The sequence below is a fragment of the Pieris rapae genome, chromosome 3 (assembly GCF_905147795.1).
Source record: "Pieris rapae chromosome 3, ilPieRapa1.1, whole genome shotgun sequence".
Classification (NCBI taxonomy): domain Eukaryota; kingdom Metazoa; phylum Arthropoda; class Insecta; order Lepidoptera; family Pieridae; genus Pieris; species Pieris rapae.
The window spans coordinates 7413486-7439161 of record NC_059511.1 but is presented as its reverse complement, the minus strand read 5'-3'; the positions used below and the strand labels follow the sequence as shown (position 1 = coordinate 7439161).

At 34.1% G+C, this 25676-nt stretch overlaps 1 protein-coding gene across 2 annotated transcripts in view; it reads left to right on the top strand.

Moving 5' to 3' along the window:
- The first annotated feature begins 6350 nt into the window (after positions 1-6350).
- The window catches only part of LOC110993362 (serum response factor homolog), a 147699-nt gene continuing 128373 nt past the window's right edge, over positions 6351-25676 (top strand). Inside the window, exons 1-2 of one of the 2 annotated variants that reach the window (XM_022259588.2) lie at positions 6351-6899; positions 21668-21910. In XM_022259588.2, coding sequence (XP_022115280.2) covers positions 6501-6899; positions 21668-21910 — 642 coding nt within the window. In that variant the 5' untranslated portion in view covers positions 6351-6500. The remainder of the gene's footprint in view (positions 6900-21667; positions 21911-25676) is intronic. The other variant, XM_022259590.2, reaches the window with a different exon arrangement.

Genomic DNA, 25676 nt, shown 5'->3' with positions numbered 1-25676 from the left:
TTTCGCAAAAACCCTATACTAATTTAAATTCAAATTTTAAAATCATTCATGTAGGTAACGTAATGTACAGTTATGAACGTCAAAAAAGAAATATACACTAAATGCTGCTAATTTTACATTTACTGCCAGTTCTCAAATCAAAGGTGTAGAACGGAAGAAAAGAACTGGCAATAAACTCTCCGCCACTCTTTTTAATCGCCAATTTTTTATTTTTACACAACGTTTGTTAGGAGCTGCAACCATTACACCATGTTTCATGACATCGTGATTAATAAAGAATAATAAAATAAATTAAAAACAAAGATTTGTCCACTATCAGCAAGAGGCATTGTAAAATAGGAGCACGCACTTACATACTCGTGGGAATAACAGAAGAAACAACTAATATCACCGCATACATACACCACAAAAAGCACCCGTTCACGAGTATAACGCATGGCCAGCCATCGGCCTCCTCCCCTAATATATTTTTTTATTGAAAATTTAACAGTATAAACTACAAAATACGAAGTTCACTAGATAGCTCTGTTTTGTTGACTCATTTTAAAATTCTTGTGTTTTTTTTATTTTATTTATGACATCTTTATTATCGTATAAGATTTTTCTGAACATGAAGTGTTTAAATCCATTTAAGTTTAACAATCCTTCAGAGTACGAATCAATTAAATTAATGTTTCAATAACATTTTTAAATAATCAGTATCAATAGATATATATTGTTGTTAGTTTTTAGACTAAATAAGGAACGTCCGGTTATAGACATAATAGCGGTTTACCGAGAATAAAGACTCCACGACATTAAACGCCAGACCACAAAAACCGTATTTGAACCTGCTTGTTTCTCTATTATTAACATCAAATTTATTTATAATTCATAATAGAATCACAAACATTCATAATTAATTCGTTCCACTAAAATAAACCAAACAAAACAGAATTTGTATCGTCAATTTTCGTATTACTCTCCATATATAACCACAAAATCTAGTTAAGTGTATTGGTTTATAATTTCGTACTAAGTTCCAGATGTATTAAACACGTGGGCGACAAGCTACCGTCGCAAGCGCATTGTTCCATAAACAGCTATTATGCTATCACATAAATTAGTGCGACCATAACTGATTTAACTAGAGTGCTTTTGTTTCAAAATTATCATTATATTCAGTAGAATTTGCGCTTTCTATTGGCATAATTTTCCTGCTGAAGTTAATACTTTTGATTGTTTGTAATAATTGGTTGATTACATAAGTATTTATTTTATATTATTTGCATTTGCACTGATAGCCTATGTATGTAAGTATGAAAAACAGCTGATATAAGTCTGGTTCATATATATCTACGAAAACCTTTTATTGATTCACTGGGCATCAAACGTCTGTTATCACTGCCACTTCGGTTGCTTAACCAAAGTGGCGGCTTGACAATGATATCATATCATAGTTTATAATTTGCATGGTCAATGGGAAATCCTTCTAGCCGAAATTTTCAAGTATAACTAATAGATAGTAAAATTAACTAAACGTGCAATAATTAGTAACAAATGTAATTAGTATGTTAATATGGTCAGGTATCTTAGTTTGAATTAAAATTCTCAAGAATACTGGTAGCTTAATTAGAAACCCTTTTAGGATATCGACATGCACTTTTTTATTCATGGCCTAGGTATAATAGATAAGTATATAAACAGTTAGTATACCTTAATCTGTACTTTGTATCCGATAACTGCTTTTCATATCGGCTGATAAGTTTGGGGATTACCCTTCGTCCAACATCTAGTCTATGAATAGGAATGTTAAATATAAACAGAAAGTACGTATCTATGGTTATTGCAGTTTTGGGGGAATATTTTTTATATTACGTTAAAAAATATCGGTCCTCATACGTTTAAGTTTTAATAAATCTTAATATATATATTTCTTGTGTGCGTGTGTATGTGACTGAACTCCTCCTAAACGACTGGACCGATTTAGACGAAATTTTTTGTGTGTGTTCAAGGGGATCTGGGAATGGTTTAGATTCACAATTTTGTCCGCTGGACAATGTTTTTTTAATTAATTTTCAATTTATTAGTTGTTGTTGATATTGGAATGTTTTACATTGGATCCGACAGACGGCGTTACCATCGCAGTGTCAAATTTTAAATAATATTCGAATTTTAATTTTAGTCTGTCCTGAAATTTAAAAAAAGTTTTGTTATCATTGTGTTATATCGTGTGTGACCATGTGCTGGATCGTTAGATATTGTCATAACATTTGAATAATAATTTTCATCAAAATGGCTTATTAAAAATTGAAATTTTGAAATTAAAGACGTGTAGACAGGACAACGTCTGTCGGATCCGCTAGTATGTATATAATTTCAAGGTGACACGAAAATGATAAAAAGAAAGTATTTAAAAGCTAGGTAGCGTACCTATATGTTTAATGTAAATGTAAAATTTAATGTAACCCTATAGATATGACAATTTTGATATCTATGGAATTCCAATATTTATGAAACAAAATAAATTCAATATAAAAGCATCAATCCTAAAACCGACATTCTATTAGCCGGAAAAGATGCAATCTGCGCCAAACAAAGAACGCACTCGTCCATACATCGTCTTACGACTTTACTATGGTATTGTCGCGATATATTCGAGATCGCAGGCCGCAAATCGTCTGGGCACCTTTGTAGTACCGACAGCCCGCATTGTACGCTCTAACACGGTAGGTGTTGGTGTCAAGCCACACAAATATGTAACAAGATTGAAAAAGAAAATGCAGAGAGGACGCAACAAGCGACTGCGCTTCGCTCCGCAATTTATTTACGCGTAACACGGCTCAAGTAATTTTAATTAGAATGGCCTTTTAATGAATAAAGACATAAAGTGTGTTGCGAAATTCCATGAGATTTCCGCAGATTCTCAACTGTCAACTTTAATTAGTGATTAGGTATTGTTATGCATTGTGGACTCTGTGGCGTTTATTTTAGTTTTTTTTAGTAGGTATAGATAAAGCTAAAGAGAATTCTGTGTAGAATTTATAGAATGTTTGATAGAAATTATTTTTGTTTGAATCAATTAATAGTATTGTAGTAAGTTAAGTAATTCCCATTCATCTTTTTTTTGTCGACTTAGATAGACTGTTTAGACATTAGGCATAGGTTTTGGCATTAGGTTTTATTACTACTATTTGACTAATAATTGATACCTTCGTAATCACTTCAGCATTTAAAGTCTTGTTGCATAATAATAAATTCTATCAAGATAATTAATTATATAATTGAAATAAAATTTTCATATTACAGGTATCCATATAAAAATAAAATGTGATTTTCTGTCTGTAAAATATTTATTTCTCATAAACATTATATTCAAACATCATAATACCTTAATTATAAATTTCAATTCCTTATATAGAAGATAATATATGTATAATTGTATATAACATAGTATCAGATAAGATTACAACAATCGTTGCGGATGACGTGTGCGATTGAATATAATAAGTGTTACCATTTTCAGACAGAACCTAACACCGTCAGTTCATCGAACCACTGACGAATAGCTGACGTGGCCATGATATTTAATTTATCAGGATTAAGGTGTCATGTGATAGAAAATATATTTTGTTACCAGGAACAGCTGGTGCCAAACCACAAGCACTGTAGGTTATGGATTAGAAAATAAGGATTATTTCCCTTTAATAAACTTAAAAAGTTTATATTCAGGGCCATATTATACTTTATTTAAATTGTAGTGAAAAACTGAAATCCCATGGCTTTTTTTTAATTAATGGCAATAGTTATAAATTTATGCCAGTTTCAAGTAAAAGGTACGGAAACTAAACGCGAGAAAAAAATAATGAAACACATCAAAAGGAAGCAAAGGGATAACCTAGTTAAAAACATAATATTTACATAAATATCTTAATAAGTATTATTATTGATTATGAAAGAAGATTATAATACAATAAAGGATAAAGTAAGGCAGGAGAATTTAGCCGGAAACGGAACACGTAATAATTGTAAGGAACTCAGAATGGAGGTGCGGTCATATTGGGAACAAAAAAAGAAAATATGTTCGAAGTCACCAATATCTTCTCCACACTCACAAATATTACTGTCAACAATACGAAGCCTTGCTAAATGATCGGGCGTACTTATATGTCCTAAACGCATTCTGGAAATGATAGAAGTAAAAATTTTAGAACTTTTAACTTTAAAGAACCAAGTTTTACTGGGGCTGCCAGGGGGCTGGGTAGAATTTTAGCATAATGTTTGCCATAGCATTTTTGTTTTTGTCACTAAATATATAATCTTATTTAAATGGCAGCACTATACAGCAAGAGTAGTGAAGTTTCAGATCTGTGAGCAGTAGGTAATTATACCAAGATGTTCGGTTCTAACATCACAAACGTAAAATACAATAAAATATTGATATACTTGAAATATAAAAAATATCAATTGTAATAAGAATATCGATATTGGCACCCTACTCAATACCCTAGTGGTAAATAATATTGAATGGCATTGCGTCAGTCACCATGTCTGGCAATCGCCGAGTTTGGCTCGAATGTGTGCGAATCGATTCATATATTTTTTGATTGCAATTAAAACGAATTCTAGTAGTAGATAGGTGACGAACAATCTAACACCTATCATAAATATATAATAAAAATCGATGAGAAGAACTTATATCTTTAACGCTTAAGTACCTACATATTAAAATATCATACAAAAATGTAAATACCTTAGAACGTAAGTTTTTAATACAAAACTTTTGAGTACTGACTGAGCAGCGGTGGGCAATATAGCCCACAGAATAGCCATAAAAGGCAGCTGCCTTAGGTCATAGACACCACAATTTTTAGGATTTATTTGACATTTTAAAAGATTTATTTTAAAAGAATGGAGGTTGTATTTCCCAGAAAAGACTTCACTAGAGATCGCCAGTTCACAAAACGAAATGACTAGAGAAAACAAGAAGAAAACAACCATGTTTTCATATTTCTGTATTTCTAAATTTAAAATGTGTTGTTATTATGTTAATTAGTAATATATATTCACTCATACAAATATAGGCGTCTATTAAAAGACTTCCTCTCCTTTATATCAAAAACTCATCAGTTCCTGAGTGGATGATCCACTGTTAAATAATAGGTACAGTAAATTATATCATCACCCTATCGTTATTGGTCTTTCCACATCCCTTCTACTGGCCCCTTACTCTCTCGTCTCCAATAGTTCATGTTGTCTCGCTATGATGCTCTTTTGCAACGTCCGATATAAATTTAAGAGAAAAACAAATGTTTTGTGTGATTAATTTTAACAAAAAATCACTTAACTACTGACAAGAAGAAGAACAAGAAGGTCGCTGAACTGGTGCTAAGTTGTGACTTAAAAAAATAAAATAATAAAGACTAAAAAAGGAAAATTGCGAATTGAGCTCAATTGTGGGCGGAAACCGTACAAAATTAGTAAATTTTACTAATACTACCATAAAAATTCATTAATTTCAATTTTATCGTCTTTATAGCATTCGCCTACGTTTATTACAGAAGACATGAGTTTGAAATTAATAATATTTACCTAGAGTTAACGTTATAAAGATTATTACTAAAATTTTGTGGTACTTTTGTATAGGTATCATAATAAATTATTTTATGATGAAATATTTTGCAATCTTTCTATAGGTAATATTAGAACTTCCGTAATTCCCAATGTGGCATGGATGTCACATCTGCGACTGTTTTATTAATATTTTCTAGGCATGACAAGACAAGTAGTTAGCAGCAAGCAAAATAGGATAATTTCTATAGGCCTATAATTTCTTTTACCTAGATTAAAAACATTCGGTTATATTATACCATTAGTTCATAGCAACTTTAATCCAAAAAGGAAAATCTAATTATGAATAAAAAGTATTGTTTTTTCCGATGTATAATATGATCTAGGTATTAATATTGCAATGCATAGGTATTTAAAGTGGAAAACGTGACAAAGTTTTTAATTATTAGACGTGAAAATCACCAACAAGGAGGAGGGATTTCAGTGGCCCCCATTTGACCGCCATTACCTTATTTGGCACGTCTCGATTCTAAATATGGCTCGCGGCCAGCCCACTACTTCGCAGAGAGCTGCGTTCGGGCTGCAAGCTTTCTAGTCTATTATTTCTATTTACGAAAGAAACTTAAAATAAAAGCTCTATTTTCATACATATTTTGGGTACCATTACGTTCGCGGGTTCCCGGTTTCCTACGGATGTGTCAGATTACGGGCATGTAGATATTTTTCATCTCTATCGTTCGGCTTTTGTTAATTTGTGTGTAAGCGAGACGGCTAGATATCAAGGCGCGCGGCACAGAACTGTGCGAAGTCAGTTGCGGTCCGAGCGGCCAAGTCGTCAGTCCCGCCCTCGGTACTTTCGCGTTTTCGGTCAGTCTCCGTTCGACGTTCGAACGGTGAAGTGTGTATTGCGCGTGCGCGCACCGGTTACTGTGGCGTACTGCGAGGTTATTATGGACGCGCCCGGCGGAGCGCGGGAGTCCCGCTTCGGGCTTTACGGTAATGGTATGGGGATCCTTGGGGAAGTGCCTGATATGTATGGAGCTGGCCGCCCTCCGAGTTCCCTTGGCGGCTTAAGGCCTGGCATGCAGCCCTGTCCTGTGCCAAGATCCGGCGTGAAGCGGCCTTCGGACCAGTGTTATGATGAGAGGCCTTCTCAAAGTCTTAGTTTGGAGCACTGTGGGATGCCAGATATGGCAGATGACGGCTATGCATCTCTCCAACCAAAAAAGTCTCCACCTTCTAACGGGAAGAAGACCAAGGGGCGCGTTAAGATTAAAATGGAATACATAGACAACAAATTACGGCGGTACACTACTTTCTCTAAGCGGAAGACTGGCATCATGAAGAAGGTGGGTCGCCTGTGCTTTTGGCAACATTCCATATTAATATCTATGCAGTTCAAGAGTGTTTACTACCAAAAAAAGTTTTGTGAAAGTGTATTTAAAATATCTTCCAAGTAGCAAAGTTATAGTGGAATTTAAAAATATTTAGCCTACAGTCACTGTTATATTAATACAATGATAAACAAATTGTAGCGCTGAAGGCAGATTGGCCTCCTGCAGTTTACCATTTCAAAATGACAACCAGTCTGAGTTTATATTATCTTACCATAAAGGCTAATAGTTGCTAAATCATAAACCTAATAGGACAAATTAAAATCTACAGAAATCCAGGTAAAATAATATAATAACATAAAATCATTTGAAGTGTGTAGTCAGTCAAACCTTTTAAGCAACTTCTGAATGAGCCTGAGGTTGTCAATAACTAACCAAACTAAGTAGAATTTTAACTGTATCTAAATTACAATTCTGCACATTTTAATATATGTGCATTTGGCTTTGAAGTAAAAGTTATTTAGATTCATATTTATAGGTTATGTTATTCTCTGTCTCTTGAAAATCATAATATTATTGAATATTGCCTGTAAACTTCTATAGCAATATTAATATATAATTTAATCAAAATCATACTTTGTAACAAAAAAATGCACAGTAATCTTTATGTTATTTGTGTTTTTCTTACCATTTGGGTAAATAACTTTTGACAGTATGAGGTAACAGCTGTTGTGTGGTAGTATCAAATCCATTTCATTTATGCTCATATTAAGTGTATGTATGTGTTGATATTTGAATGTTTTAATAAGCTTAACAGGTATGTCTTTCTATAAATAATTTAATTTATTTGTGTGTAGCTAAAAGTTATTGCTGCTTAAAATTTTTAATAACCAGCTGTTATTATTAATTTTGCACGTGACTGCTAGATGGCACTGTCAGTTTTATATATGCATAATGTTCTGTACTTTTTCTATTAATTTATTTGTAGGCACTAAGACTTTTATGTAAGTATTAGATTCCCATATTTAATTAGACCTTGACTTAAAAAAGTGAGGAAAAAAGTACCTAAACTGAGTATTAACAATATAAATCTAATAGTCTCAAAATTAGATAAAACATCTCATCAGTTTATAAATTTGTGCTCTGCCAGGGTAATCTAATCTTAAAATGACTGGAAACAAACATGTGTATAAACCGCACATGTTAAGTGCATATTTAATACTTACAACACAAATGTAATTCTCCAAAACATCCATAATATAATCTCGGCTAAAGTGACTAAGTCTATTTACAACTAAATAAATTTACTAAAGAGTTATAACATATAAAAATATAGTCTTATTCAATCCCTTCTTACAAACTATTATGACAATGTCAGAATGTATGTATTCTTTATTAGAATTATTATTAGCACCTTAATCAGACTCAGTTTATATATAGTATATAGTATTCCCATCATCCTACATACATAAATTATGACAAAAATATTAAAAGGGATTCCAAAATTATTTTAGTTAATTAGTTTATTAATTATTTAGATACCTACAAAGTAACAAGAATCTGCTGTATATTATTTCAGTTATCATAGCAGCTTTTGAATAGTAAAGGTTTGCCAATTCCCTGATTCATTATGTAGACATTGTCAATCTGTGTAGAGATGTGACTTTGCTATGTGGACATACCATTAATCCTAGAACATCCAGTTTAATGTACCCTCAGATGATACAGATAATGGCAATTTAGTATCTTATAAAGAATTGCAATTGAAGTAGAGATCAATTAAAAATATTTACTCTGTGTAGGTGACATTTTTTTAACTTTTATTCACGTAACAGTTTCACGCAAATACCATAGTTAGCAGCCTGTAAATGAAAATAAAGCAGCTTCTTTGTAATTTTACATGGAAGAATAGAAGTCATGTATAAAATAATCAATACAAAGTTATTAAATATGGATTTATGCCTATAGTTATTTTTATTCGTTTACACAATCAGTTTTTGCGTGGCCATTGCACGCGAGCGCTGTCTCTCAGCGGGTTAGCAGCGTGCTCAACTCGGACACGAAACGTATCCGTTCTCGTTAAGCCTTTTTTACTTTATCTATACATTTATCTATTCTCTATGGTACTATCTAATCGTATTGGAAATCTTGTTTTGATTCTGTTAAAGGTTAATTAACTTTTGTTTATGCGTTAGGTTTATTTTATTGTTAGATAGTAAACTTTTGATCGATCTTTAATAAACCTGAAGGTTTACCATATTGTATGACGATGAATTTATTTCTAAAAAAAAAGTAAAAAGAAAGTTTCTTAAAGGGTTAAGTTTTATAATAATATATGTATTTCTATTCTGGTCTACAAACATCTTCACTGAAATTTCCTCTTGATTAACTATCAAGAGCAGACAAAGATGTCTTTCTAAAAACCACGGTAACGATTTTTTGATTTAAGAGATATCACATAATATGTATTCTTATGCGTAATTTCCTAATTGATTTAACGATTCATCAAACAAAAATTCTTCTTCCCCAAGCCAATCTCTTATAACTTAAATGTTTTTATTACCTTTGGTCGTGTGTACTGAATACCAATGTCGTCCGTTGGTTTATCTTGACAATCTTTCAGTTGGTCCATCTTCCGTCAAGCGCCTCGAATACAAGAGTAATTACAACGCCGCGGGGGCTTCGAGGGACACGATTTGTCGGCAAACGTTGGTTTCTCGTCGGCAAGCATTGTGGCTGGGCCGACTTTGTCATGTTTAGCCGACAGAATCTAGCTTCGGGCATTAGTAGCTAAAGGATTTACTGTATACTTAAGAATTTTAACGTGACTTTTAATTGCATTGCGGTGAATAAACTAATATTGAAGTAACCAATCAGATAATGCTTGGGTTAAATTAAATGTCTAATGTTGAAAAGATCACGATCTTAAGACATAACCGGTCAGTTTAAATGAATGGACATTGCTTTTAAATAAAACTCCTTACCCTATGATGGCTTTCATTTTAAACTGCTTTTGTCCGAAGCGGGAATAAATTATACAGTCCGATATAGGTCCGATATAGTCCTTAAAGAGGACATTTTAATAAATTTAAAATAACGATTATCGTTGGGTCGCTGAGTCGTGATTTCGTTAGCTTCGTGGTTGGGTCTTTGGCTGGAGTAAGTCGTCACGAGCGATTACTAAATTAATTAGGGACTAGCCTGGATGTAGATTGCGACTTAGATTATTTTCCCACACGACTAGTTGATATTATGTTCTAAACTGATATCATAAAAGTCTTTAAGTTTTATGTCTTGATCGAATGTATATGTTGATGTAGTGATGTCCCTTACACAAATCTATTATAATAGATTTTGATACATAGTAGAACACGTTACAACGAAACAGTTCTTTATGTTCAAGCTCGTAGTTCGTTACAGTACCGCTAGATGTCTATAATGGCGAGTATATTCGGGAACTTCTGATATTCTCTGCTCGCCTAGTACCTTTTAAGACATATTTGGTTCCTTGTTGAGTTTGTTAGCTCAGTCAGCTAGCCTAGCTAAATAAATAAATAACTAAAAAAACTTTTTATTGAATACCTACATAATTTAAAAAAGCTACCGAATGCATTGTTTCGTAATCGCTCTCGCGTTACTTTGTTAACTGTAAAAAATCATTGTGATTATTAAATATTGACTAATTTATTATAACTAAATAAACTTGACATTTATGAATAAGTAAGTAAATTTGTGTGTATTTTGGGCGGAAATTTTGCTGCTTGTAATTACGAAACACGGGTCGTGAGATATAGGTCGGCGACGCCATCGCGACGCCCTGCAATTAGGTAGTGTTTTACGCAATGGGTAATTGTTTAATTTGATCTTCTCTCCGCACTCAACTTCAAAGTGTTTAGGCTCGATGGAATGTAGCTATTATGAGTGCTGCTGTAATATATTTAATCGTTTCGCAGTATTACAAACATTTCTTATAATAACCTTTAGACATGACTTTACGCTTGATATATATTTCATGATATATATATAAACATAATAGTACCTATTGAACAAAAAATTAAAATTAATCCACCAACGATTTAATTAATTTAAGTGAATTATTATGCATGCCCGCCTTAAATAGTTGTTTTACTAGGCGAACATAAACTTAAGAAAGTACTAAACCACACTGGCCAGCTTAATTAGAACTTTACCTGCGTTACCGCTTATTTGAAATCCACCATCATAGCATTGAATATCGAGTGGCATGGGGACTTAGATTGATTGGTCGCTCAGCAGGGAATGTCTAGCTTGTGGGCCCGCCTCCGAACGACACCTAGAGTGAACGCCTTGTTGTTATGCACGCCTAGTACGCAAGTGCCATTGAAAGCCAACAGCGCCTTTCACAACGACATTCATTGAAATCAATCAATCGAACCTGTAAGGTACATAGATTTAGGCACTCGACGCACTGCATGGTTCCACTTGACTTGTATTATAAAAAGTTTTACCAATAACTTCGCTCCCTTATTCTATTTGTTGTACTTAAATTAATTCAGTAATTCTAAATTGTTCCCAACATCAATCTCAACGCACAGCTTTGATTCGAGTTAGACAGATGACAGTCAGAGCCCTGATTAGTTGAACAGAGCGACAGTTTGTCGTCCAATCGACTAATCGGCAAATTTATCGGTAGATGATAAACTTAGTTAACGGTCAATGGTGTACACGTATACCAAGAACTATTCAACAATTATCTGTGTGATATAGTCTAGAATAAATGGACACAAAAATTCAACAAATACGGTTTAGCATAAACATAAAACGTTTTTACGGAATAATAAACTTTCGCATTGATAATTTTAGAATTATGGTATGTTATTTTTATCAGTTTAGCTTTGAAAATAGTACTAAAAAAGAAATCGCGTAATTTCAAAGACTCGCCGTCGTAATTCGGTTTTGTAATGCGTATTTTAATATGGTGTAATTAAATGCTCAGGCATTTTAATAAAGATAAAAATTACTGATGCATTACGTAATTGTCCTTGTTTATATTTTAGACTTACACGAATAATGAAACGCATATAAGTAATAATAAAATATAAGAATTCCATTTATTGCGAATATATTTTAAATATTTTGGATGTTTAGTAATTCAAGCAGGTACTACATCAATTTTAGTTAACAAAGAAAATACACAGGCTAGTGTTAGTATTTATTAAGTAAGTTTTCTGGGAACATTTATGTGAACAGTAATAATTTGATACTGGACGTTCACATGCACCTGGCATTCTGAATACAGCTGGTGGTGTGTTAGTAAATGAGAGTAATAAATAATACTTATATAATTTAAAGTAACTTAAGAGTAACTATAATAGTGACTTAACTTTAGCTCTCAAATCCAATTTGATATTGAATTAGTCAAATAATAATATTTTACATTACTTAAATGATTTTTTTTTGTATTTTTGAACCAAATTTGTATATAAGTTAGTAGCGTCACTTAAGAGTCCAGTTTTTACCGATTTAAATTAATTTATAAATATTTGTGTGTGACATGTAAAGTTTTAAATCTATTTCTAACCGATTAAATTTCCTTCGTTTTGGATATCGCGGCTAAAACTTCTGTATTTATTTTAAATTCATCATTTAGTATTTTATTCTTAAAAGGCAATGTGTGTCCATGGGCGGCGCTATCACTTAACATCTATTTACCCCCTGTTCTATAAAAAAGTATTCAAAAGGCTCACGCGATTTCACAGTTTGCGATAATGCAATGGTACATTACAAGTTCGCTTAAGAAATTTATACGCGGCGGCACACCAGTGTACATAATTACTGTAATCCCTTAATGTACCATATAAATTACGCTTAACGCGTTAACTTTGTTTTGTCCTACCAACTGCGTTTTGGTATTAGTAGAATAGTATTAATCCCTGTATCAAATATATTAGTAGTTTGACCAAGTTCATTCAGCGTGCTACACCCATCCTTGATGTCGTAGGTTCGATCTCCGTCTGTGCACCAATGGACTTTAATTTAACATTCGCTCTTACTGTGAAGGAAAACATTGTGTGGAAACCGTATTGCATTAGACCCAAAAAGTCGACGGCGTGTGTCAAGCACAGAAGGCTGATCATCTACTTTCCTATTAGATTGATCATGAAACAGATACAGAAATATGAGGCTTAGATCTAAAAATATTGTATGGCCACCGGTTTGTATTTTTTTTTTCATATACATATTTTAATTACATTGAAGTTTTTACAAGTATTCTCATCTGTGCTACGTACGTAAATTTTCAGTATGGGTATGTTAGTTATTCTGTTCGATGTTATCAGCGGGTAAAAAGTATCGAGTCCACCCATAACGTCTGATAGCTCGCCGTCAAAATATCCGAACGCAGCCAGCAGGGCCCCATCCATAATGTATCGGCACCGCGAATCCAATACATTATACATTGCCGAGTAAGTTTTTATTTGATTACGAGTGCAGGAGCGGCGGCATTTTGCTTTTTATGTCAATTAAAAAAAATGACCAAACACAAGGATTTCGGTGGGAAAGTTCGCCTTCGTGCAATTGAACTAACTAAATGTTTTTTACGGCTGTTTCCCAGAACGGAGAAGGTTTTGATGTGAAACGAGATCTTGCCGCGGTCACCGCGTGGTCTGGAATTCTGTAGACCTTTCAAACGATACCGTTTTTACAGCCTTGATCGAGAATCAAGGTTGGATGATAATTCTTAAATCAGATGTAAGGTTTTTGAAACCATTGAATTAGATTGGTCTCATCACAGGTAGTATTGCGGCAATCGCCCACGCGATTGGTCGTGCGGTGGCAAGCGATAGTCACAAAGCAATCACGTGCGCGCCCACTTGCCGCCTACTTATGCATAACATTGCGAAAAAACCTTATCTTGTAATACAAGTTAACTTCTATAACGGCCTTGTAGTCTTAATCATAGATATGGTCGTGAACCCTTTATTGGTTTCCTATATGGTCAAAATTATTGGTTGTATTCGAAAGCCATTAAGTGCAATAAATTTTTCAAAACGTGTACAAAAATATTACGTAGTCTTGCTAGCTTTAAACTTGCAGAGTGAAAAATATCTAGGACACCCTCACGCAACATAATGTAACGACCATGATAAACTGGTCATAATTGTGCTTAATCGCGCTTCAAGCTCGTTAATGAAGTATTTAGATAATCCGAATAATTCTGGTGGCGCATGTCGATCGTTAATTAAGCTATTTGTCAGGTGCCAGGCTCATTTACATTTCTCCCGGGTTGCCGAGGATACACTTAGTTGAGAACATCGAAACGACGTATTATTATCCTTTTAGGGAGGGCGGCATCTCTAGAGACTCGCTTGGCGTCCACGGAACCTTTCATTGGGACCACCTGTGTTTATTTCCTCGGACATATGAATTGTCCAGTAAATAAGGTTGGCGAAATATCTAGCCTCACAGCGGCCATTAGGCATTAAGTACTTATTTGTTTGGATGCAGACTTTCTGTAACTAGACAATTTGTTTCAATTAAAAGTGGATTTCTACCAAAACTAGACCTTGCAACATTTGTTTTGATAGGATTTAACAAAGGTTTGAATAAAGGGCCCATAAAGCTTGGATCGATAGCTGATAACATTAACATATTGTATTCAAGGACTTGGTACATCTTATTGGACAGGGGTATAAAATTGTCCTGTAAGGAACACAATTCATGGGAACTCGTTCTGGTCACCGACAGGCCATCAAGTTGAAGTTGCAGGTGAAATGTATTGACAACTGGTCTTCCTTGATGCATATCGGCGTGATGGTATCACCGTCGCGGCGCTTCAGTCGGCTCCTGTTACCCTCGCATTGTGGAGATCACAGATAAACGTTGTTTATTTAGCACTAAAATTAATTCAGTCAGCCATTATGAAAATAAATTAACAGTTAAACATATTTAAGTCCTTAGCGTGCTCGGCTGCACTTTTTACGAATCAATAAAATGTATTGAATGTAAATACATTTATTAAATACGCATTTTGTAACTCAACCCACTAATCACCACATGGATTACGACGATCAAATTGATTTCCCTCTTGAACATCTGCGGCGTAAAGATGTGGTTTATAGCCTATACTACTCAATGAACTTAATAAATCAAGGTCAAGTTAGCGCCCACAAAATGATAGCCTAACTGCATGAACAACATTCGATAAATGGCAATAGGCGAACGAAACCTATGGAAGTCTTATACAATAATTTAAGGGCACGCTGCGACCGCCATTCATAAGCATTATCGCTGTTTATGAATGAAATCTACCGATTATAAACCTGCAATCGACACTGGCTGTTGAAACCCGGTGTGACCACATTAAATTTACATGTAACACTAGGTCTTATAATACATAGTTAAGACCCAGTATGCCTGTTATTGTATCAAGGATTGGCTATTGTTCTATTAGATTGGGCATTGTCTCTTATAGAATCTATTATTTCATTGAGATCAGGTTCTTTAATTTTATTCAGCCGACAAAAGAAATTTTGCCCGCTGTGCAAAGTCACTCGAGTTAAAGTTCTCACTTTTCAGGAATAAATGTCGATGTGAATTTGCTCTTTAACCGAATTCATTTGTATAATATTTATGAAATTAATTTTGATAAAAATACGGGTTTTATTATCATTTTATCGCATGATCATACTCATATATAAACTTTTTAATGGTTTGAACTAATTACATCACTTTTGTATGTGCAAGGTAATTAAGTTATCTTATTGAATACTTGATTCTTTTATAAAACCTTTCACAAAATCCAGCTTATCTCATACCTTTCACAAAAAGTGTCAACTCGTTATTTACACGCCGCTCTGTTGCCTCTGGAATTACGGTTATGTTTCATTTATAATCGATAATTATTTAGAAGTCGTTCAGCTAATCGCTCCACTCACCTTAAAGCTGCTATTTATTGGCAGCAACGTTCAATCAGCGATAAATATTGTATGCAATCTAAAATTTAAATTTTCTTCTATCAACAATAAATTTTTATAGATATACTGTGCTCAATGTCATTTACTAAACCTTAATTGCAATATAATGGTAATGCTTATAGGAACTAAAGGTACCCCTTATTAATTATAAGGTCAAGTAGAGGCTTTGACGGGATTAATAGATCACTACTCGTTAGCATAATTGTGATAATGTTATACCTTCCCGTGCTTATATTAAACCGTGTCACATCCAATGTAGAATGGGATAATGGTCTTGGCTTTCACTTTTCAATCATTACCGACGATTCGATCGACTTTAATGGGTGTGGAGAATTGGCAACCCTTTACAAGATTCACATCGAGATTCTTAACTTAATTATCGCTGTATACCGCGAGAGTAGTTTCTTTTGGTATGAAGTAACAAATAGCGTGTCGTTATGCCTGATAAAGATATTACGTTAAACGGAAATCTTATTTTAGTTTATGTTTACTGTATATTAAAATTTAATAAATTGTATTGACGCCATTGCCTTGGAGCACTTTATTTTATTGATATTGATTTACGCTTTGGATACCTCAAAATTAAAATTAATTTTAATTATCACGATTAAAGCCTGTTGCGTAGGCAGGCTTTTAACAGTTGTAATGAAACGATTCATAATTTCATTTAGTAAGTAATTGGTGTATAAATTTAAAATGTTCGTATATGTTTAACGGCCTTTAATATCAGCCTTATGCAAATAGGGCTACAGTATCCTCGCCTTACAAGTGCGATGACGTAAAGATAGCTGAGCTGGCAGACACTGCCACGTGGCGTTCAGGTAGGCAGGAGACGACCCGTTTAGACCTTTTACGCTTAATCCATTCGAGTACTACACAAATATGGCAACCTTGTTTCATAACCTGTTTTTGGGGTTTCCTCGGTCCCTGGTGTATATGATGCGTGTTTACGGTGCGTTTATAAGTCAAAACTGCGCCCTTATAGGGAAGCCGTTGAGCCAATTTCGTTTTATTTGATTTGTTGACTTCTGTCGAACTTACAACTTGTGTTTGAAAAGTTTTTATTTTAAAAAAACAAAAGTAAACTTTTATGTCAGTTTTCTACAATTTTTATATATTATTTAAAAAATATGTGGTAATTTTGTTAAACGACATACTGCAAGTCAGAACACCGTTGATTATGAGTTAAATTATGTCGGCCCTTTCAGTCAAATTAAATGTGTTACAAGGATGTTGTAATATAAAAAGATGTTCAAGAACTCGGAAAATTTTCCGTTAACGTCGCCTTTTGTAAAAGGGCTAAAGATAAATGCTATTTGTTCTTTTTAAATTATTTCACATCAATAGCAAATAATGAAAATTATAGGTTCGTGCTGATCCGTTGAGTAGGCAATATAACATCTGGACTAGAAGATATAATTGTATTTATTATAGTCTAGATCTTACATGAATTGTACAAGTTTTATGAATGAGCATTACTCATACTATCTTACCGTGTTGGAATTTTTAATATAATATTACATGATCTTTACTATTTCGCATTTACCATATAGTGAACATTGATTATCCTAAACTAATTCCAGAAAAATAGAAACTCATATAACGGACTTTTTTGATTGCCCGTTGATCTTACAAATCTTATTTGTAAAGATTTCTAAGTTTTAAACAAATAGTATTTTCTTTCAATTGACATACTAATTTCCAATATTTGTTTGAGCTGTTTGTTTGATAATTATTTAATGTATGTTTATATTCTATATTTAAATATTATTTGGATTGTGGTCTTCCTGTAAAACAATTAAATAAAAATAAATAGTAAAAAATAGACTTGCCGCCCAGTAATTTGAAATAAACATCGTAGTACTTTGATTAGCACCTTTATATTCCCATCATGGCCTGCCTGACAATTACTGTTAGCTTCTATACTAATGTGAGTCTGGTAAGTGTTCATAATGGTCTTCTAGGCTCCATTACCGCCAGGAACGAGTTGAATTTTATGCTGTTATTGCAGTTTGCATTTAATTATTGGTTCTTGTAGCTTTCGTTAATGGTGTTAATACTTCACGCTGAGACGCGGTCGCTATAGGAGGCGACAAATCGTTGTCGTAATTTTTTGCGCCAGAATAAATAATGCTTTTTGTTCAGAAAATTGTTTGTAAGTGCAAATTTACTCGGCCCTCAGATGTTTCCCATTCGAAGGAAATGCGGCAGGTTGAATCTAAAATAAATTTTAATTTCAAATAATTTCTTTTGAAATTGAACGTACATTAAATTTGTGTTATTATGTCGTTCATACTGAAATATTGTGTAGTAGGCATTTTATATACTAAATGCTCATTATTTTTATAAAATAATTTGTATGTTTACAACATAACTTATTGGTACCACAATGGCCTTCAGGCGATGAAGATGTCTGAAATTATGAAGCTTTCGGTCTGAGCCGACGAACGTGTGCCATTATTCAATAAAATTAAAACGCTATAAAACCTGAAGTATGCATCAAGTGCACTACAATTTGGTTAAGAACCACTGCATATGCGCGGTTTTAATATTATTATTTGACGGTGGCTTTTTGCAATGAATTCTCATTTCCGCGAACCGCTCTTGCTGTGACGCGTTGGTTGTTCTCTGTCAGAAGCTGAATTAAACGAGGCTGGCGTGCAATTAAGGGCTGTTTACTGGGCATTAATTTTTGGCAATAAAAGACGAGCATGCCTAAAATGTTCGGTACGCACGCGTTGGATGCTCCGTGGGAAAAGCGGTCGCTTTGTACTGCATTGTATTTGTAATTAGCAGTTTTTTTGAGCGCCATCTCTCGAGGCGCACTTGGAGAAATGTCACATCTCGTAATGCGATGTCCCAAATGTTTTCCATTAATTTGTGACTGGACCACAACTTATTTTACATTGAAATACTTTTTATTTTGAGCTCGACAGGTCTCCGTTGTACAAGTAACAAATTTTGTATAATCTGCATCGTTTATGTCTTTCATGGTAATTCTTATATTAACGAATTGATTTGACATTTCCCTGTATCAGCGTGTACATGTAAATTTAGTAGATAATGTTTTGTATTTTTATTGTTATATACATATAGAAGATTGCAAATATTTCTAATTAATAATTGATTTATGAATGTCTGGCATTGGGTTATTAATGATGTTTCGAAGTAGAATTTTCTCTGATTGTAGGTGAAATCTTAGAACAGTCGCCATGTCGATGTTGGCGCCAGGTCTCATCCTAGTTTTCTTTGCTTGTAATGTTCTGAATGTCTGATGTTTATTGAATTACTAGATAATGAATTAAAGATGTCATGTTGTTGCATAAATACCGATTTATTGTAACTGTCATTAGTGGATTATATTTGCAAGTAATTAATTGTTTGATATATATAATATTGCGAAGTATTTATAACAAAACTTGTACACTATGTACACACGTTAGAAGTTATACTTCTTCGGCGTAACAAGATAAAAATCTTTAAAAAAAATCTGTTTTTGTGGAAAAAACGACACTAACAATAGAAAAAGGGTATTTAATACATTGAAAGTTTTATGATAACGACTTCTTTAGTTGAATAAAATTTATTTAAATATCACAAAAAAAAATAAAATGTTGACTATAGGTAACTTCAGGGTGTCGGTTATTAGTGACGGTGTGTATTGTATAAATTAAGTCTCATAATTTTTCCCTAACGCGTCAAAATAAGTATAACTTCAAAAGCATCTAAGAACTCTTAGGGCTGTATAAAGAGGTATAACATGTGTATTTCGACAAAGAAATCGTAACGCAAGACTATCATTGTCACTTGCATTTTGTGACAGACGCCTGAATATTCATTACTGTATCTCTGCCAAAACGTAAGACCAAATTAATTAGTAAGTTTAGTCACGCAACCATTCGTATAAAATGATTGGAGATTCACACATAGCTGCACCATATTTTGTAAGTTACTTCTGATAAAATATAACTATTATATTGATACTGCACCTAACTGCAGTTTTAAACTATAATTATTATTACTTCCCTTTTCTCGTTAACATAATGTTGATATCGTCGTGCAATATTGTTTTCATGTTGGTCATAGCGAAATACGTTTTGTGCCTCCAGGGGCGATTAAAAAAACGTAGTTTAATTCGGCGCACGCGCATTTATTGGACAACCCGTTTTCGAATTTTGTTGCACCTGATACTACTATCTCTTGTGACTTAACTGGATCACATGTCAAGTGTATTTTTTTGCAAAACTTAATCGTTAAAAGGGAGCCGCTCTGCCAATCATCGATGTAGGGTTTTATTTATAGTATATTTTTTTACGTATAAACTTGTGAAACATTTATTAAAAATAATAGATATCTGCCCGTTAATTCAATTCTTAACGGTTGATTTCATACATCAATTGTTGAAGAAAAGGTTTTAATAATAGAATAACGATATTTAAAGGTTTTCTTTCTAAATATACCAGTGTTGAACCGTGTTAACAAAGCACTCGCCCGTCTCTTTTCATCATAATTTGAACAAGAGACGAGAGAGTACTTTAGATAAACTTTACTATTACACTATTACAAGTTTTTATGAATGGATTAGTATCACTAACTTGAACTATGTATTGAAAAGTAATGGATAATCTTTTATATCACATATATATTTTTTTAAATGGTCTTACATAATCGCCAACATTTAATTTTCCCGTTACATGCTTCACTAATGACTTAATTCGATAATAATTCATTATTTTTGCACTTTTGACTTTTGACAATTTAAAGAAACTCCCGGACGTCTTTAATAATAATTGGATGCCATTTCGACCATTCAATCGAGAGTTTTTTGGAATTTTTAATTTGTATACGATTGTTTGCTGATTTTTCTTCCTCGTCAATCATATTTAACAACAAAACTCATTACTGGTGCATTTGTAATTGTCAATTTCGGCAGTGTCCCGACAGACCTTATTTTTTGCGTGTTAAGGGTCAAATCACTTTCGAGTTTAATGCACTTAGTATCATGAATGCAATTGAGCTGCTAATTACTGCTTATCATCAATCATATCATTGATCGATGACACCTTGCTTAAGCACTAGTAGGGCGTGTTATTCGCACCGGCACATACATAAATTATTGTCATTACAGTTCCTCATTAATTATGAGATTTTACCACCTCGAAATGTTTGATAAAATCTTCTGACATTGTATAAATCTTGCTGAATTAATATCGATTTATGTGTGTCGTACATGAATTTGTTCCGACCACCTTAGCTCTTCATATGTTTACATAAGCATGTTGTGTTCTAGGCGCCAGTAAACATTTTACAACGCATTACAGTTTCGACAATTGTCGGCGTCAAAGTTGATCTATTATCGAACAAATATCTCTTATGTTGGATATGATAGAGTTCAAATTACAGTGATGTCTGGAAACAGTAATTGGTTTAAATCGTGTAGGTGGCGCTAGTGGGTGTGATAATTCCTCGGGCACACATAAAGCCGTGAGAGAGTGATATTGCTCCCGAAAACGTATAGAGGTTTACTTACGAATTAGGGGCGTGGGAGAGGCGAAAGGTCAAAAAAATATGGGTATAACAGTAACATTTCTCACATTTATCCTTTAGTTTAGGCAAAATATCTCTAGTGTAGTTAGTGTATTCATTAAAAAATGATCATGCGTTATTTACTTTAACTAGGAATTCTTCTGTGAAACAATAGAACCTACATACTACTAACGCCGTTACGTCAGTCTATTTCCTTAAAAAAGTTTACGTTTTTAATTCTATCTTTGCCAGGATTTACTTTATATGAATAAGTTTAATAAATTATATTTCTTTTTATTTCAGGCTTACGAACTGTCAACACTAACGGGAACACAAGTGATGTTATTGGTTGCGTCAGAAACCGGACATGTGTACACATTTGCGACGCGGAAACTTCAACCGATGATCACATCAGATTCGGGAAAGCGGCTCATACAGACCTGCTTAAATTCACCCGACCCTCCCACGACGAGCGAGCAGAGAATGGCATCCACGGGCTACGAGGAGACCGAGCTAACGTATAATGTCGTCGACGACGATATGAAGGTGAGGCAATTGGCGTATGCTGGTTCCGCGCAGTATCCAATAGATCAGCATCCGGGGCTGGCCCCGTCGCCATTGCAGCATTACCATCAACACCCCCCTTGTCCCTCCCCACTCCCCTTAGGTTCATTAGGGCAACCGTACTCCCACGCACACCTCTCACATCCTCACATGTCACATCATCCGCAACGGTAGTTCAGATGGCACTCAACTATATCCCGTTTTGCTATTAATTACATCAATGTCGATCGATCTCGATATGAGAAGCGATTCCTATCGGGATAGTCACGTTCTAGGTAAACCTATAAATTTTGTCAATATATCATTTATCCAAGCAAAAGCATTTTGTAATTAGTCTGAAATCACTTTTATCCGTCACGATTTTCATGAATTTGAGTTGTGTAAATTGACATTGTTTTCGCAAATTGTTCGATAACGTTCTCTTCATGATAAGCGTGAATTTTGTGTAACTGATTGGGAATCCAAATTGACAGATAAATTCGGATCGTGATAACCGAAATTGAATATTTTTTTGTCTGACAGAAATTAATGCTACCGAAAAAGATTAATCATTTGCTACGTGTTTACTTATCTGAAGCTTAATTAAAATATTATTTCGATCAGAATGGGTTAAAATCAATTAAATATCTATTAGTAAATCATTCATCTGCACAACGATTAATTGTTAAACAGATAGACGTGATAGTAGTGTCAAAACCGATAGATCAAGTAGCGTTTAATAATATTGAAAACCGATTCTTAATTAACGTTAAAACCGGTTGAGACCCGAACGATTCATAATCGCAGAGGTGAAACAGTACGAGCTACTAGGTATTTGTTCAATGAATAAATATTTTCTTTCAATCAGAATTAATCAATATAAATAGTCTTTCAGAGGATTTTGTAATATTCAAATTTAATTCATAGTTTTGAACGCACAGTTCGTCCATCTATTCGCCGTACGATATTGAGTTGTTTATTACATTGTATCTATCCGGTTTCTAGCCTCCGTAAAAAGAAAAATTCTCAATACAGTAGCAGGTGTTTGAAACTAGAGACGGATTCCAATTATCGAGAGGACTCGGCCTTAAATCTACTTCACCTGATCCGGATTATCTAGAAACTTAATTAAATATTACTTTTGACCGAGAAGAATGTTTCGTTATAAATTCTGCTGTCAAACATGACGTTATAATGTTAATGCTAGCTTGTCAATTATGATATTTATATCCGGAAGTTTGTGTACTACCCCATGGTTTGGCTTAGTATAGTTAATATGACAGGTTTTTAAATTTAAAAACTGTAGACAAATATCCCATATAAAAATAAATGTCAAATTTAAAAATTGATATGACGCAATTGATTACATCAATTCTCTTGTTTCGCTCGATAAAAATCTATTCCCAGGTAGGCTAACTTGGACACACAGGTTAACATGACCGCGCCAACGTCGACAGTTATTGTTCACGCATCGTCGATAAGTCTATTGGATCAAAATATACAAGGTGTAATTACGATCTGAGGAGATAAGAGTCTGCCGTCTGTTTGGTTCTCTCTATTAATCGTGACTAGCGTACACCATTTTCGTGGTCTAGTTTTGAGTTCTGAAGAAATAATTATTTGTATTACAGTCATGTACATTGTTATGATTATTTAAGTATTCTTAACGTGTTATTGTCGTAGTCGGGCGCGAATAAACGGTATTAGCTATGCTCCGAGTTGATGCTCGTAATATGGTCTTTGTAGGATGCAGATACTCTTGTGCATGAATTAGCGGTATAAATGTGGAATTCGGTCAGTGCCCTCGCTGCAAACAGATCTCCTAATCTTGCGTTCGTTGTCTTAATGTTTCGTAACAGCTCTTGAGATTCGCTTTCAATGCGCAATATTTTCACTATATGTTTTAAAACTTGGAATTTCGTAACGTATATCGGTAAAACTGTATCGTCACTAGATCTGGGTTATTGGTTTTTAGTCTGCATTTCCAAGACTTCGTAATGGAGGCTGTGAGTCATCTCGGTAATATATTCTATGTCACACGCACGAGACAACCGCCTATTTGATATTGCTCGATAATCGCTCGTTAGGCATCTCGCGCCTTGCTTTATTAACTTATCAAGACTATTGTTTTGATAAACGCCCCAGCAATTTCTGCTGACTCATCGTATTGTGAGGCATAATTGTCCGTATGTAAGCGGATTGCTCTTGTGCAACCCTGACTTGTAGCAACAATAAAGCTAATTTGACTAATAGGTGCGTTGTAATCGTCACCGCGTGTGGTTTAGGGATTAACTACAACATCATTGAAGGCTTTTTAACCAATAAGAAGCGCTCGAATACTATTGTTCTAGTTTTTTGTTTCATCTTATTTAGAATTGTATGGGTTGTACGGTTACCAGACATGAATATATTTAAAACAACCAGCTTTCAATCTATAATTAGTAATTTTTGTTTCAAAATTAAAATTACCTGTTTATTCAAGAAGATTTCTCAAAATCACACAGAACGACAGATGCGGTAATTATTTAATTATTGATTCTTGAACGCACCGCCGAATCGATTTTTTAATTATTTGATGTTTGCGAAATTCGTATTAAATGATGGGCTGTGCCTTGTAATTAGTAAACCGGCGACCACCCTGATGAAAGACAAATGTTTAAGAATAAAGGTTCGTAATCTTTATCCGCCCCTGCTGTGTTACTTTCAAGTAGAAAAATGGGAATTTAAATTTGCATTCGTAGTTGAGTAATTAGTTAGGCGGTGGAACGGTGAAATCGTTTCACTGTTGTACCTATAAATATGTTTAAAGTTTGCATTATCTACGTAAATATGAGTGAGCAGTGCTCCGTCTTCGTCTGCATAATTCAGCCGCAGTTGGCATTTCCAAGTTCCTCAGTATGTATTTATGTACGAGATTTTGTGACTTCGTAATGTTTTCGAAATCCTTATTATATTGTATACGCATAAATACAAATTACAATGGCCGTACCGTCATACCCAATCGTTAAGTCGGCGAATGTAAAGTCGAAAGCGCCAAGCGTCGCCAGCTTTTGAGACATTTTTTTTTAATAGTGTCAGTTAATCTCCGTTAAATTACGTTTGAAGACATAATTAACAGTTAAATGATTTTTTTACGTGTTTAATCAAGGTCATATATACCTTCAAAAGGGCCCCGTTTATAATCATAGGTACTTATTTCGTAAATAAAGACAGAATGCACACAAATAAAAAAAATACGTCAAAAAATATTTATAATTAACATTTATAATATAAATGTAAGAAATCGAATATTTTTAAAAGTGAAAGTTTGTGTTGCCATGTGCACAGTATCACGATTTAACTTGAGAATGAGTCATTGAATTAAAGCATTTAAATAATTACAGTGACATCCTAGAAGTTGGTGCCAAGTAATCCGAAATCCGTACATGATTAGCGTTTGTTTGTATCGGGTATAATTCCGCTCACATCTCGGTTACCGCAAACCTAATGATTAGCAGTGGAGGTCCCCTTTTGTATGCGCTGGGCATAACAATTTCTGTATGCAAGCTAAGGCCCCACTATCCCGTACCCATCGGATCCAGAGACTTCCGCGACTGCCCGTCCTGATTGCTCTAATTGAAATTTATTCGCTGCAGCGAAACGCGTCCCGATTCCCCAATGTCATCACTAATCCATTAGATTAATGAATAAACGTGCAACTATTGTCTTCGCTTGTTCAATTATGTATGCGCCTGTGTTCATGCGGTCTCGTTTACTGGATTGACGCTGG